At 37.1% G+C, this 17,137-nt stretch overlaps 1 protein-coding gene across 1 annotated transcript; it reads left to right on the top strand.

Moving 5' to 3' along the window:
• Positions 1-3,583: 3,583 nt before the first annotated feature.
• On the top strand, positions 3,584-16,832 carry LOC131983722 (linker for activation of T-cells family member 1-like). The gene is made up of 13 exons (XM_059348502.1): positions 3,584-3,716; positions 3,801-4,011; positions 7,372-7,480; positions 7,700-7,739; positions 7,835-7,863; positions 8,302-8,347; positions 9,627-9,688; positions 9,856-9,888; positions 14,489-14,534; positions 14,635-14,699; positions 15,631-15,669; positions 15,772-15,816; positions 15,894-16,832. The coding sequence occupies exons 3-13, from the start codon at positions 7,378-7,380 to the stop codon at positions 16,001-16,003; spliced, it is 618 nt and encodes a 205-aa protein (XP_059204485.1). The 5' UTR covers positions 3,584-3,716; positions 3,801-4,011; positions 7,372-7,377; the 3' UTR covers positions 16,004-16,832.
• Positions 16,833-17,137: the final 305 nt, after the last annotated feature.

Below are 17,137 nucleotides of genomic sequence, written 5' to 3'. Positions count from 1 at the left end.
ACTCCCCATTTTTGGAAGATACATAAATCTCCGATGAAATTTACATATTCTAGTGGTCGCGGGAATGGGCGTGGCAAAATGACTCAACAGCGCCCCCTTGAAAGTCAAGAAAATTCAGCCCCTCGCACAGGAATGTCGTATCGGCATGAAATTTGGTACATACATGTATCATGGCAAGACGCACCAAAAAGTCTCAAGAACCCATACCCTAAAACGTACAGGAAGTCTGCCATCTTGGATCGAAAATGGCGTTTCCTGCTGTTTTGGCCCATTTCCACCCTGCATACTTTAACGAACTCCTCCTACAGATTTCACCCGATTGACTTCACATTTGGTCAGTACCATCACAAGGCCTTTGGGATCAAAAGTTGTGTAAAGCTTTACCGACGGTCACACTATGTGGGCGTGGCATGGCGGCAAAATATGGCATCTCGCCATGAAATACGGGACTGTATAACTTGACCATACATTGTCCAATCCGGACCAAATTTCACACACGTGATTAGGGTCCAGCCCAGAACACACCCACGTGTCAATATTAACACACAGTCATAGCGCCCCCTGCTGGCTACAGGAAGTAACATGTTTTACACCTACCACGAGCACAGGAGTGGTCTAGCAGACTGATTGGTGAGCCACAGCTCAACGTGGAGACCTTGTACACAAAACAATTACAGCGCATTACTGGTTCAATTTTAAATGACAGTTCCCATCCATTGCACACAGAGTTTCAGCTCCTCCCCTCTGGGCGTAGGTTTACAATCCCTAGGTTTAGAACAGACGGACGCACTCATTAAAAAAAAAAATTAAATAAAAAAAATTAAAAAGTAAAGAAGTAAAAAGGACAGTGGTGGAAGAAGTATTCAGATCATTTACTTTAGTAAAAAGTACTAATACCACACTGTGAAATGACTCCACTCCGCTCATTTTAACTACCTAATAAACTTTTAAGTGGTTTAATTTATAAAAATGGGTAATCATTTTAAATGTATCATGTTTTTCATTTTAAATCTTGACCTGAAAAGTAATTAAAGCTGTCAGCTAAATGTAGAGGAGTAAAACGTACAATATTTGCCTCAAAATGTAGTGGAGTAGAAGTATAAAGTTACATAAAATGTACATAAAAGTACCTCAAAATTGTACTTTAAGCCCAGTACTTGAGTAAATGTACATAGTTACTTTCCACCATTGCTACCTGCCTCTTCTAACTTATACATATCAGTTAAGAGTCCTCCTTCAGACACTGTATGAGGATTAAAGGGATAGTTTCTGCATTATTATACAAAACTTGGTACAATTATTGTCAATGCCCTCCTGAGGATAACCCTTTAAGGTTTTATTGATCGGCCCCTAGGTGGCACTGTGGTGGCAGTCTAATTTCATATTTGGTGCCGTGGCCACACTTTAACACTTAAGGCAATGAAATTCATAGGGGTGGTATAGACTGGCCCCTGTAACGCACACACCCCGACGGCAGCATGCCCCGACACGCTTGTGCTGCGAGGGCCCGTTAGGTACTGCTTGCAGTCCTAGTTATTATTATTATTGAAGTTTTCTTTTTGGTTTTATATTTAAGGAACATTATTGTTTTATAGAAGAAAAAAACATCACATTCATTCTGCAAAAAGCAACACAAACAAGAAAGAAAAATAAATAAATAGGGAAAATTATATTTTAAATTAATAAAGTTGTTTGCACTTGATGGAAATGTGTAAACAAGCAGGTCAAATTATTATTATACTTAAAGTATATTTAAATGTATACTAAAAATATATAATAAAATAAATAAATAGGAAAAAAAAACATGTTAAATGAATGTTAATAATTAAGTTGTTAAACATCAAATTATTTCAGCAAATTAAAAAAAAAACTTTTAACAAGTTTACACTTGATGGAAATGTGTCAAATTAAATATTTATTTAAATAACTTTATTGGTTTTAGATTTAAGGAAGACTGCAACACAATCAAGAACCACACGATGATAAAAATAAATCTAAACATAAATATTAAAATAAATAAATAGGAAAATGAAATGCTTATCCGGGGCCGGGTCGCGTTTGTAAAGTTTCATGACGTTGTGATTATCCTAGAGGTCACAGCAGCTCATTTTATACACTGAGCTCAAGTTTCACTCACTAACATCATCACACATGAAGAACATTGGGCACATTGAATCCACAAGAGACTCAGCTTTCCAGTCAGACCCGATTTATGCAGCTCACAGACTGTTTAGGGACCCCAGGATGCACAAAGATTCACATACAAGAGGACACAACAACACATTTTGCCGCAGGGGAAGCACTGCATGGGCTCAGCTCCAAACAGCTTCTGATAAATTGCATAAAGTGGGCATGTCACGTCTAAAAACAGCCCAAAGATTTCATTAAGTATCCTATGAAACAAAGAATAGCGGCCAGGGTTCCTGCACAAATGTTAAGTCTTGTTGTCTCTCCCGATTTATGTACAGGGACCCCAATGTGCACAAAACAATCACATAAAATAACGTATTTTACTGCATGGTTTTTGCTCAAAACTGCATTAAGTGGGTGTGTCTGTAAAGAGGAGACAGCAGCTCATTTAATACCAGTCTCAGCTTACCTGTCAGACCCAATTTATGCATCTCACAGACTGTATATGGACCCCAGGATGCACAATTATTCACATGCAAGAGGCAAATTTGTGCAAAAATATCACCTTAGCATCAGCAAACTGCAGACTTCTGCCTTAAACTGCATGTAATCAGCATAAGGTGGGCAAGTCTGTAAAGAGGAGACTCATGGGGACACATAGAACTCAATTTATTTTGATATCTGGAGGTCAGAGGTTAAGGGACCCCTTTAAAAATGTATATTTGGGCTCATTGAATCCACACAAGTCTTAGCTTTGTAGTCAGAACCGATTTCTGCAGCTCACAGACTGTTTAAGGAGTTTCTGCCCCAAACTGCATGTTATCAGCATAAAGTGGGCATGTATGTAAAGATCATTCAGATATCTGGAGGTCAGTTTTTCCCTCACTAAAACGTAGCCTTACTTTGGAGATATCCATCTTTCCTGACAAGATATCATGACGTGGTTGGTGCCAGTGGTTGCTTTAAAACGGAGCCCTCGACAGCCTCTGGCAGAACACGAAGGGGTTAAAATGTGAGAACCTTCACTTAAAGGAAGTGATGTGATGCTTTATAAAGACTTAATCACTAAGCTACCACCTGATAAACACTAGTGTTGAGGTAGGGTTGTTTTTGACTGTTGACTAACTTTTATTTGGAGGAAAAACACAACGAAATAAAAATGAGCTCAGTTGGGCAGAAATCTGTCAGCTGTCCCCCAGGTGTCTGTCCTGTCGACTGAAGCAGTGAAACGAGTGCAGGAGAGGAGTGAAGAGGAGGCCTCGGCTTCCTCCCCTCGGTGTGGTTTCCTGTTTGTAGGTGGGAGGATGTTGAGACGGTTGCAGCAGCGTTCACACAGCTCTGCAGCTTCTTCACACCCCGCCGCCACTGTTACATCTTCTGATTGGCTCGAGTTGTTTGTGTGAAACTTTTTTTTTCTCGGGCTGCAGGGCCTCTTATCCAGTTTCCAGTTGCAGTTTGATCGGCCCACACACCTCGCAGCTCTCTGCCGCAGAGCTGTGAACTTTCATGGTTGGTGAGTCACCTGGCTGCTGAGTCGGCGAACGTTTGGCACTTTTTAACCGTCAAAGTTCAACTTTATAGATCAGGTGATTGTTGAAAAAGACTTTTGGAGGCCGATGATTCATGTTTTTTGGACAGACATGAGCTGAGCTGATCTTCTTTTCTTGTAGGAAACGGTGAAGAAGAAGAAGACGACAAAGCATCGGAGGATCTGTGGCGGGAGTGGCAGCGAGGTGATTGGGTGCCGCAGCGTCAGAGGAGGAGAGTGGTGACTCAGAGTTGAGGTGAACATCAGCTCAGACATGGCCGATGCTGCCTTATAGTCGCCTCATGTGGACCAGATTCTGCAGCTGAACCGTCACCCATCCTCTCCAACTGTAGGTGAGTCCATTTTATGTTATCTGACCTCCAGCTGCTCGTTCTGCAGCATGGAGGAGCCGCGGCGTGTTCCCAGCATGCACCTGGAGGAGCTGGAGCTGAGCGTGAGGCCGACTGAAGGAACTCACTCACTTCTCAGCTCTTTTAATGCACTTTTAATTCTCTCAGGCGACAAAAGAAGAAATCACAAACTTTTTACACCAAAAAGTAAAAGTTTTTGTTATTATTTTATACTTGAGAGGCTGAACTGTGAGAATAAAGGTTTTTTTACGCGTGGTTGTGCAGCAAAAGATCGACCTTGACTCAAAATATGTTGACCTCTGCAGAGTGTCGTTGGTTTAATGAGAAAAATACTTTTACTGGATCTCTGGTGATAAAAAGTTACGTACAAGTTTGAGGTATTTCTTACGTTCTTTTCAAAAAACTGCTAAAATTTAGTTTGTAATCCAGAAAATGATCATTTAAAATGATGAAATATCTGATTTAAGAAGAGCAAAAGTCCAATATTACATGTAAAAGTCATTCAGTATTTTCATAATCAGTTAATCTGCAGATTATTTTGGAGATTAATTAATAATTGTTTGGTTCCTAAAATGTCAAAACATAGAGAAAAATGTTCTATTACAGGTTAAAGTCCTGCATTACAAATCCAACTCAAGGTAAAGTACAGAAGTATTCTCAGCAGCAACAAACAATTATTATAATTATCGTTTGTATTGTTTATAAAATGTCAGAAAATAATGAAAAAAGTTTCGTTCAAAAACCCAAAATATCTTCAGTTTGATTTGATATAAAACAAAGGAAAAAAACATTTATTTCAGTATTTCAGTATTCCCATTTCTGCATGAAAAATGACAGTTGAAGTGTTTCTATGTATTCTAACGATCCAATATCATCGATGCAAAATGAAAATATCAATACAGAGATACACCTTTACTTTATATTAATTGTTTTTATATGAGAATAAATTTATTTGTCGTGTATATGTCTGGAAGAATTCAGGAATCAAATTGTAGAATTATGTTTACTTTTTGTGAGTTGATATAACCGACCTGAAATCCTATTTTGTGAGTTCAGTCAATATCGTAATAACGAATAGATATAAAATGGTGATTAGCAGCTAAAAGTCTTTATTGTGCAGAAAACAGATGATGATAGTTTATCAGATTATTAAATGCATGTACAGTTTTAATGTTGTAACAGGTGAAGGCTGATTTTAAATACTAAAATCTATAATAATGCTTCATATTTTTAATGGTGGAAAGTAACATAACATAACATTTTTACATTCAAGTAAAGTACAAGTTTAATTCTGATGGAATCAATTCTAATGGATTATTATCACACCGGCCTGATCAGGTCACATGACCTTTTGATGACGTCACACAGCGTGTTTCCTGCCGTCAGCTTCGCTCTAAAGTTCAGTTTGTGTTTAATGATGATAGAACAAGTAAAACCGGGGATGAGTTCAAAATATGATTTTATGTTTGTTTGTTTTTTCCACAAACCAAAAGAAATCCAAGTTAAACAGGGAAAAAAAACTAAAACAAAACCTTAAAGAAAAAAAAGAAAAAAAACCTTTAACAAGGTAAAAAAATGCAGCAACAACAACAACAACAACAACAACAACAACAACAACAACAACAACAACAAAAACAACAACTAATAATAATAATAATGATAATAATAATAAAAAACTTCAACAAGGAAAAAAATAAAAAGTAAAACAGGAGATAAGGTGAAATATATTTATTTTAAAAATATAAGATAATTTTATTTATTTGTCTTTATATTTCTAAATATATTATTTTATATGTCCACATTTGTTTATTATTTTATTTATTTGTCTTTATATGTCCACATTTGTTTATTATTTTATATTTCCATATTTTATTTATTAGTTTAGATATTTATATTAAAGAGGGAGAAAGTACATAACTTTACAGTGTAAAGAGGGAGAAGTAAAGGGAAATAAATACATTTTGACTTCACACAGTTGCTTATGTGATATTTGGACAAACATTATAATAAATAATAAATAAATAATGCAGAATAATAAAAAAAAATGCAAAAAATCTGGTTTCACAGATTCAACATTTTTCTCAGAGTCGTTTTGCAGAATCAGCATCTTTAACTGTAAAACTGAGGTCATACTTTAGATGCAGGACTTTAACTCGTATCGGAGTATTTTACTGTATTCGAGCTTCTGCAGGTTTTTGTGGAGGTTTCCATGTGAGAGGTGTTCCAGTCCCTGCAGTGGGTCTGTGATGGTTCTTTAGTGGAGACTTTTGGTTCTCAGAGGAAATAAATGAAGTGTACCACCGTGTCTTTGTGGTGCCACGTGTGAGGCGGTTTTCCTTCCTGTGTGACGCACCTCTGTGATTATCATCATGTTCTTCCTCTGAAGCCTCAGGAAGGAAAAACAGCAGTAATTTACCAAAAGGGAGCAGCGGGTTCATCTCTGAGTGATCTCTTCCTCCTGTTAAACTTAGAAGACATGAACCTGTATGCAGTGGTGGAAGAAGTATTCAGATCCCTTACTTAAGTAAAAGTACTAACACCACCCTGTGAAATTACTAGTAAGTCCTGCATTCAAAACTGACTGCAGTTAAAGTTCAAAAGTATCAGCATCAAAATGTACTTAAAGTTAAAAAATAAAAGTACTCATTATGCAGAAAGGACCCATTCAGATTGTTTTATAAATTCTACATATATTATTAGATTATTATTGGTCGTGCATTTATGTAAGCAACGTTTTACTGATTTCAATATAGGGTCATCCCCACTACTTAATATACTTTATGTGGTTTAATCTATAAACATGTGTAATAACTTCAAATTTAATAATATATCATCATAATATCATGTCTTTTTGTTAAATCTCGACCTGAAAAGTAACTAAAGCTGGTAGCTAATTGTAGTAGAGTAAAAGTATGAAGTTACAAATGTGGAAATACTCAAGTAAAGTAAAAGTACCTCATAATTATACTTAAGTACAGTAATTGAGTAAATGTACTTAGTTACATTCCACCACTGCCCGCATGCTCACATGACGTTAGGCTTATTTTTCCAAATCCACATATATTTCCACATGTCTCTCATTTATATTTATTTGACTTAATATTTCCACATTTGTTCACTATTCAATTTATTTTTATTTTTATTTCCACATTTTTTATTTATATTTGTTTGTCTTTATATTTCTACAATCATTACAAGCTCTTTTTTTTCTTTTCCACTATATTATTTAAGTTTCATTGGATCCATTATTGAGTCATTAAGATATTTGTGTCAAAACCAAAGATTTAATTCTAAATAAAATGTCTCTGACCGTCTCCTGTCGTCCTGTGCTGCCCCCCTCAGATAAACATGGCCGTCTCCTGGCTCATCTGGGTTTTGGCGGCCGCCATCTTTGTCTCCACCGTCCTCCTGGCTGTCGTCTGTCTGCAGTGCCGGAGCAGAGGCCCTCTGGGTAGGATCTCAACACGTGGTTAACAATGGTTGCAAAGATTTATAATGACCTGAATGTCACTTCCTGTGGTTTGAAACCTGCCTCAGCTGACTGCTTTGACACTTCTGATGGTCACTGACGCTGCTGTGGTTTCTGGTTTCAGCTGCTCACAGATTTTATATTCAAATTAAATTTCAATGACATGAAACAGTTCTTATTGTTTCTGTTTCCTCCTGACAGTCTCCATCAGGCAAGGGAACTCCTCAGAGGACTACATGCCGTAAGTCTGTTATCCTGCTGCTCTACAAGCATGAAACGTGATATTTTTAATTTGATATTCATTTTAAAAGTTTTTTCCTTCTTTCTTTCAATCAGATCCGATCACTTCAGAGTAATCCATCCATGTAAGTCTAAAACACCTGAAAAGTTTCTGCCAGTTAGTAATGGAATACATTTTATATTCATCATGGCCTTGACTTTTTACTTGTTGTCCTTAACTTTGGACTCGTTTGTTTAGATTTGAAATAACTGTTAACAGTAACAATAACTATTGACATTAACAATATCTAAACAATAATCATTATTTAATGTTTTCATTATTAACTAATCATTAACAGACCAGAATCAGTTTCACTTTAAGTATCGCAATTAAAATGTTATTATGAATAAAATGTCCAGTAGTTTGCTTTGGAAGACGTTGTCAGTGTCTTTATGTTTCACAGTGGCAATTCTACTCTACGCTGTTGATGTTATCATTTACATTGGTCTTGTTTTTTAAAGATGACAGTGATGATGATGATGATGATGATGATGAAGGTGTCTTTCTCTCTGTTGAATTGCAGCCATGCCCAACTCCATCCACCTGCCGTCCAACCTGCTGTCACCTTTGTGAGTTAAGTTTTTATAACAAAACGCCCTTCATCAGCACCAGACTGACTGTCAATGCTACAGCGGGTCTGAAAACATGGCTGTACTGAACCTGAAATGAACTTTATTGGGGTGTTATGGTTTTCATTGTAATATTTTGTGTCGTTTTCAAACAACATCCTAGCTGATAAACTGTGGATATTATCTGCAGTTTATTATAGTGTTTTCATGAGGATTAACTTGTTGTTCCACAGTCATAAAGCCAACTGTTCAAAGCTTTAAAAATCTTTATAACTGTTGCTCAGATTCTTTACTGAAGTTAAAGTAACAATGCCACAATTTTAACATACACTGTTACGCGTATATAATACATCAGCGCGTCAGAAACTTGTTTAATCTCTATCTCCAGGACTTTTTGTTTATTTTTTTACTTTAATGATATTGCAACTAGTTGTACATATTTTCATAACTTTTATTTAGCCATTTATTTTTGCCCTTGTGGGGCTGCAACACCTGAATTTCCCCTTTGTGGGATCAATAAATTATGATCTGATCTTTTCCTTCGTTAAAAGTACCCAGCAACATGTACCTAAAGTATCAGAAAGTATAAGAGTGTAAACTTATCGAGCCTGAACGATTCTTCTTCTTCTTCTTTTTTTGCATTATCTCTAATCTGCTGAATATTATCTAAAAATTGTCTTATTTAATGTATGTTATCTCCGATTTACTGTTTATAATCCCCTTTTCATTGCATATTATTTTATTAATTTATTGCATAATATTTCTAATTTACTTCATGATATCTCTAATGATTGATATGAGGATACAGGGAAACATGTATATCTTATATTTCAGTACATGATGGCTTCAGAAAAATAGAAACGTAACTACAAACTTAACCTGTGAAATAAATGTAGTCAAGTAAAAAAAAAAATCAAATTTTTGCCTATGAGATGTAATGAAGTAGAAGTATAAAGATCATAAATTGTGTAGTCAAGGGGCGTTCCCAGTGGCACACCTGGTAGAGCGCGTACCATAGAGGCAATTTCCTCGTAAGCGGGCGGCCTGAGTTCAGATCCGACTCGGAGCCTCCCGCATGTCTTCCCCCGTCTCCCCCTTCACTCTGTCTGTATCAATAAAGCCCAAAAATGGCCCAAAAAATATCTTTAAATAAATAAAAATTGTGTAGTCGAATACAAAATTGTACTTCATTAGAGTACTTGCTCAGAGTTTTCTAGATGAAAATGTGGGACTAAAGAGGACTATAAAAGTTTAATATGTGATGTGTTTTGTTTTTTAGCTCTCCTTCCACTGATCCTGGAACTCAGCATAGACACAGATCCGTCACTCCAACAGAAACTGGTGAGATTCTGCTCTTCTGTTTGTGTTCGTCTCTATTTCCATTTAATAAGTCATGATTTATAGTAATGTTAGTCAGGAATATGAGAGAGTTTTTTTCTCTGATGTATAGTTTGTTCACATAACTTTAAAAAACTAACAATAACAATCTGACCCTTTATGTCCCACAGAAAGTAATCCAAGTTATGAGAATCCAACAGAGGGTAAGATCATGATTTCTTTACTACAGCAGAAGATAAAACTTTTAAAACTGATCAGTGATGAGACTTGATTGCAAAGATGTGGGACTCCAAAATTGGACTTGACTGGATACTTGAATACCAAGACTTTTTGGATTTGATTTAGGACTTGTTGGCCTCAATTTTTAACTTGATTGGTAAGTTTTGGGATTTGTTGACCTTAACTTTGATCTTGGTTGCTGAGACTCGAAAACATCTCGCCCTCATCATGACACTTGTTGGTTTTGGACTTGATGGCTGACACTTGTTGGCCTCAACTTGGGATTTGATTGACAAAACTTGAGACTTCTTGTTCTCAACATGAGACTTGTTGGTTTCAATTTGGGACTTGTTGACCTTGATATGATACTTGAATGGACTTGAATGCAGAGACTTGTTGGGCTGAATTTTGAACTCAATTGCCTACACTTGGGACTTGTTGGCCTCATATTTAGGGACCGAGCACTAACGGTGCGAGGACCCTATTGTAATTGGTCCATCTATTAATATTATTTTTCTTCAGAAAAAGTAATCGCCTTTTGGGGGGCTTTATCATATTCAAAACCTCCTCATTTTTGGAATATACATACATCTCCGCTGAAATTTACGTATTCTAGTGGTCCCGGGAATGGGCGTGGCAAAATGACTCAACAGCGCCCCCTTGAGAGTCAAGAAAATTAAGCCCCTCGCACAGGAGTGTCGTACAGACACGAAATTTGGTACATACATGTATCATAGGAAGACGCACCAAAACGTCTCAAGAACCCATACCCTAAAACGTACAGGAAGTCAGCCATCTTGGATCAAAAATGGCATTTCCTGCTGTTTTTTGCCATTTCCACGTCACATACTTTAACGAACTCCTCCTACAGATTTCCCCCGATTGACTTCAAACTTTGTCAGTACCATCACAAGGCCTTTGGGATTAAAAGTTATTGAAAGCTTTACCGCATGTCACACTATGTGGGCGTGGCATGGCGGCAAAATATGGCATCTCGCCCAGGCGGCAATCTCCGTGCCTGAGCATGGAGGCCAACCAGGAAGTGCATTAAGCCTGCAATTCACCGAAAATTCCAGTAGGGGGTGCTAAGTTTGGCTGCAAAAAAATCTGCCCATTCATTTCAGAGCAAAATTTGAAAACTTCTCACTTGATTTATTACCTCAGAAAAATTTTTCAGGACAACAATATAGTCTCAATCGCTAGTAAAAAATCATCTTCAAGAAAATTTGATGTCAATAGTTCTAATAATGGCCCCATTTAGAAGAAAATAGAATATAAAGAATCGTATGATTTGGGGCGTGGCTACAGGTCACTGACAAGGCGAGCCGTCACCAGGAGAGAAGCAGAGCAATGCGTATCCACGGCAACGTGTCAATAAAGTTATATATAACGTTATATAGATAGAAAAGAGGACGTTTACCCATTTGGTCTCATAACTTTGACCCTTTCACACTGTATTTTCACTAAATGACAGTTTATTTGAACGTTTTGTTCAGTAAAAATGTCTTGTTCAGTGTTTGGTTGGACTAACAGACACTCTAAGGAGTCACTGCTCAGTTTTCTGAGGTAAGAACTTACATCCCAGTTAATGCTCCAATTAATGCTAACATGAATTAGCAGCGGCTTCTCTCAGTCGGGTTGCCGGTGTAGAGAGGCTGTAGTCAGTGATCAGATCCCTCGCGCTCCGCCACAGTCCAATTATGGTCTGCTCCGCGTATCGGAAACAAGATGGCGACGCAAGATGGTGACGAGTATAACACTGAACTCGAGGCTTCCAACGGGCAGTCCACAAACCAATGGGTGACGTTACAGTGACTACGTCAATTATTTCTATACAGTCTATGGTCTCGCCATAAAACACGAGATCCTTATAACTTTCCCATTCTTTGTCCCACCTGCTCCAAACTTCTCATGCTTCATCAGAGTCCAGCCCTTAACACTCATCCCCTGAGAAGTAAACTAGGGGTTAGGGTTAGGGTTAGGGTTAGCTACAACCCTAACCCTAACCCTAACCCTAATTAGGGTTAGGGTTAGGGTTAGTTTACTTCAAACTTGATCAGTACCATCACAAGGCCTTTGGGATCAAAAGTTATTCAAATCTTTACCGACAGTCACATTATGTGGGCGTGGCATGGTGGCAAAATATGGCGTCTCGCCATAAAACACGAAATTGTTATAACTTCTCCATTCTTTGTCCAATCTGCTCCAAACTTCTCATGCTTCATCAGAGTCCAGCCCTTAACACTTCTAAATAATAATATTTCATAAAGCCCCGCCCCTTATGCTATATCCATGCCCCCTTTCATTAAATGACCACATTTCATATTGTAATGAACTCCTCCTACAGATTTAACCTGATTGACTTCAAAGTTGGTCAGTACCATCACAAGGCCTTTGGGATCAAAAGTTATTCAAATCTTTACCGACAGTCACACTATGTGGGCGTGGCATGGCGCCAAAATATGGCGTCTTGCCATAAAACACGAGATCGTTATAACTTCTCCATTCTTTGTCCAATCTGCTCCAAACTTCTCATGCTTCAATAGAGTCCAGCCCTTAACACTTCTAAATCATAATATTTCATAAAGCCCCGCCCCTTATGCTATATCCACGCCCCCTTTCATTAAATGACCACATTTCATATTTTAATGAACTCCTCCTACAGATTTAACCTGATTGACTTCAAACTTGGTCAGTACCATCACAAGCCCTTTGGGATCAAAAGTTATTCAAATCTTTACCGACAGTCACACTATGTGGGCGTGGCATGGCGGCAAAATATGCCGTCTCGCCACAACACACGAGACCGTATAACTTGACCATACATTGTCCAATCTGTCCCAAATTTCTCATATGTGTTGAGGGTCCAGCCCTGAACACACCCACATATCACCCACTCAGTCAGAGCGCCCCCCCCTGGCAACAGGTAGTCGCATGTTTTATAATTAGCCCTAGCAGTAGGCTTCACGTAGAGACACGAAATTTGGTACACACATGAATCATGTGGAGACGCACCAAAAAGCCTCTTTGACCCATATCTCAAACCCAACTGAAAGTCTGCCATCTTGGTTTGAATTTCGCACAATTCATCGTTTTTTCCCATTTCCACCTCGCATACTTTAACGAACTCCTCCGACAGATTTCACCCCATGGACTTTAAACTCTGTTAGTATCACAAGGGCTTTGAACTTTGGGATCAAAAGTTATTGAAAGTTTTACCGACTGTCACACTATGTGGGCGTGGCATGACGGCAAAATATGGCATCTTGCCACAAAACTATACATCCTTATAACTTTTACATACTTTGTCCCATCTGGTCCAAACTTCTCATGCTTCATCAGAGTCAAGCCCTTAACACTTCTAAACTACAATATTTCATAAAGCTCCGCCCCTTATGCTTAATCCACACCCCCTTTCATAAAATGACCATGTTGCATACGTTAACAAACTCCGCCTACAAATTTAATCCCATTGACTTCTATATTGGTCAATACCATTACAAGCCCTTTGGGAACATAACATATCAACACCTTTACTGACCTTCGAATATGTGGGCGTGGCATGCCGGCAAAATATGGCATCTCGCCATAATACACCAGACTCTATAACTTGACCATACATTATCCAATCTGTCCCAAATTTCCCACACCTGATGAGGGTCCAGCCCTGACCACACCCACATGTCATTATTGACACACAGTCATAGCGCCCCCCGGCTACAGGAAGTAACATGTTTTACACAGACACGCCATTTGGGACGCATAGGGACTGAACCCACAGCGCTGCGCCCGACGTGGCCTCCTCCGACAGCTCCACTCTGCTCGGTCCCGTTCAGTCTTGCTTGCAGGCCTAGTTGAACTTGTTTGTCAAGATTTGGAACTTGATGTCCTCAACTTTCGACTTCATTGCCAAGATTTGGGACTAGTTGACCTCAAATTTGAACTTGTTCTCAACTGGATATTTGATTTTCAAGACTTTTTGTATTTGGGCGTGTTGGTTTCAGCTTTGGACTCGATTGCCAAGATTTGAGACTTGTTGGCCCCATCTTTGATCTTAATTGCCAAGACTTCCACTTTTAGGACTTGTTGACCTGGACTGGATATTTGAATGCCAATCCTCAAGTTTGAACTTGATTGCTAAAATGATAGATGATGTTGGATGTAACTGGTTGATGTTGGATGATGTTGGATGATGTTGGATGTTGTTGGATGTTGTTGGATGATTTTGGATGATGTTGGATGTTTTTGCATGATTTTGGATGATGTTGGATGTTGTTGGGTGATGTTGGATGATGTTGGATGATGCTGGATGTTGTTGGATGTTGTTGGGTGATGTTGGATGTTGTTGGATGTTGCTGGATGGTGTTTGATGTTGGATGATGTTGGATGATGTTGGATGATGCTGGATGATGCTGGATGTTGTTGGATGTTGTTGGGTGATGTTGGATAATGTTGGATGTTGTTGGATGATGTTGGATGTTGGATGTTGTTGTATGTTGTTGGGTGATGTTGGATAATGTTGGATGTTGTTGGATGATGTTGGATGTTGGATGTTGTTGGATGATGATATGTCGTCCTCTTCAGGTCCAGACTACATAAATGAGAGCGATGCAGAAGACCCCGGCTACATGTATGTTTCTTCTTGTATGAACTTCTGGTTATTTGAGGCTGAAGCAGTAACTCACACCTGAACATCTCTTCTTCTTCTTCTTCTTCTCTGGTTTCTGCAGAATCGTGCTACCTGATGGTGAAACCCCTCAGAACAATCAGAGCCGAGCCTCGACGCCCAGTTCAGGTACGGTTTGGAAAACAGAAACAAAAATTCCAACTGTAGAGTTACATCCAACATTCACTTTATAAAGTTTCACAGTCAAAAACACACTGAACATCTCTGGTAGCTTTTTCATTTAATAACCTGGTTAATAAATCAATGTAATTTTAATTTTAATTACTATTTATTATCTCTAATTTACTGGATATCTCTGATTTATGACATTATCTTTTATGTACTGTATACTTTCTATATTATCTCCAACTAACTGTATATTATCTCTTATTTACTGCTCATGATCTCTAATTTACTGTAAAGTATCTCTGATTTATGACATATTATCTGTAATTTACTGAATACTTTGTCTTATTTTCTGCATATTTTATTTTATTTATTATTTAGTTTGTCTACTTTATTGCATAGTATCTCTGATTAATGGTATATTATATTTTATTTATTGTATATTATCTATATTATCTTTAATTTACTTTATATTATCTCTGATTTACAAGGCAATATCTCTTTCTACTGCACAATATCTGTATTATCTCTCGTTTGTAGCAGTTTATCTCTTCTTGATGGGATAATATCAATATTATCTATAATTTACTGAATACTATTTCTATTTTTTTGTAAATTATATATGATTGATGACATGATATTATGTCTAATTGACTGTTTACTATCTAAATTATCTCTATTTTACTGTATTATTATCTCTGATTTGTGACAAATTATCTTTTATTTATTATATGCGAACTCAAATGTATTATATCCTATCTCTTCTTTACTATATATTATCCCTAATTCACTGCATATGATTTGTCTTATTTCTAATTGACTGTATATGTGATGTAGGGGATATTAGCCCTTTTTTACTGCATAGTATCTCTATTATCTCTTCATTTATTTTAATATCTCAAATAATTGATCAGCTGTTTGTTTTCTTCCTCAGATGTTCGAAACGATTATGAAAACGTCCCAAATAAGAAATGTGAGTTTTTTATAGGAGCAGTCCATATTTCTTCATTCTAACATTGTTCATGTGAATTTTTGTATAAAACGAAACAAATGTTTAACTGTGTTTGTCCTCCAGCCTCCTCAGAGGACTATCTGAATGTGAACCCGCTGCAGCATCAGAGTGAGTTCAGGTTTCCACTGACAGCTTTGTGTGTCTTTGTCTGAACTCAGTTTGATCTTTAATTTCATGTTTTCCAGCAGGATCAACTCCGGATCTGTCTGCTCAGAGCAACAGCGACAGCGACGATGATGATGATGAAGGGAACTACGTGAACGTGAATGAAGTGACGCAGACCATCACAGTCTGACCACAGTGAGCTTTTCTTCTGCTGTTTTATTTAAACCTGATGAACGACTGAGAACAGAAGCTTCAGTTGAAAGAACATTTCTCTCTTGGTCATTTAGATTTTTCAGTTATTCCTGATTTATGATCTGTCGGCGTGAAAACAAACATCCTACCAGTGAAACGTTTCAGTTTTTTGTCCTTCCAGCTGTTCAAGAGAGAAACGAACTGCTGTTATGAAACATTTCTGCAAGTTGACCGCTTGAAATTAATACTGGCTTCTAAATTTGACCTCTAAAAGTTATGATTTTTAAAAAATTAGAATTAAAAAGAAAAAAATCCAGAACAGTGAAATTCCCCCCCAAAACACAATCATTTCTTCCTGTCAGGCATGTTCAATTCTATAAAATTCAACTTCTTTTTTTTTAAAGTAAATATTTTTGTCATTAGTTTGCTCCACAGTGTTTTTTATGTGTTCATGTTTGAGCTTTACTTTGATTTAACTGACAACTCCTGAGAATGTCTTAATTCACAATAGTATTTTTTACAGTGTATTTATGTGTCGTTACTGTTTCTGTCTCTGTAATCCACTTGTGTGAACTAGATTTTTCATTAACTACAATTCAATTAAACCTTCACAAAAAATCCACGATATTTGTGTTTATTTTGTCACAATGTAAATTCTAGAGCTAAATTGGACAAAATGACATTTCAACAATTTTAAATCCATTTCATCAAACTATATTATGACTTCTTTTAAATGATTTTGAATGAAATACTATGCTATAACTTTTTTCTACAAAAATATGACATGCTATAGTATGACTTTTTTTCCTAAATTTTGGACATCTCAAAATATGGTGTTTTTTTGTTACTTCTGGAAAAAAAACACCCTATTACATGTATCAACAGACTACAATAAGACCATTTTGAGAGTTTCAGCCGGTTTGATTTTTTTTTAACTTTTTGCCAAAACTTCTGACACCCTACTACATCATGTATCAACAGACTATAAATTTGACCATTTTAAGAGTTTCAGCCCATTTGAAAATATAATGACTGTTTCTCTAAAGATTTTGACATGCTATAGTATGACTATTTTTTTTTTTTTTTCAAATGTGTTGCATTTCAAAATATGGTGTTTTTTGTAATTTCTGGA

The sequence above is a fragment of the Centropristis striata genome, chromosome 13 (assembly GCF_030273125.1).
Source record: "Centropristis striata isolate RG_2023a ecotype Rhode Island chromosome 13, C.striata_1.0, whole genome shotgun sequence".
Lineage (NCBI taxonomy): Eukaryota > Metazoa > Chordata > Actinopteri > Perciformes > Serranidae > Centropristis > Centropristis striata.
Note: the sequence above shows the minus strand (reverse complement) of the source record. Positions and strands in the feature narration are given on the sequence as shown.

Excerpts from the sequence above, each read along its gene's own strand:
- LOC131983722 (XM_059348502.1), top strand. The coding sequence starts at position 7,378 with ATGGCCGTCTCCTGGCTCATCTGGGTTTTGGCGGCCGCCATCTTTGTC. Across the intron at positions 15,670-15,771 it reads AAACGTCCCAAATAAGAAAT|CCTCCTCAGAGGACTATCTG; the intron begins GTGAGTTTTTTA and ends TTTGTCCTCCAG. Across the intron at positions 15,817-15,893 it reads GAACCCGCTGCAGCATCAGA|CAGGATCAACTCCGGATCTG; the intron begins GTGAGTTCAGGT and ends CATGTTTTCCAG.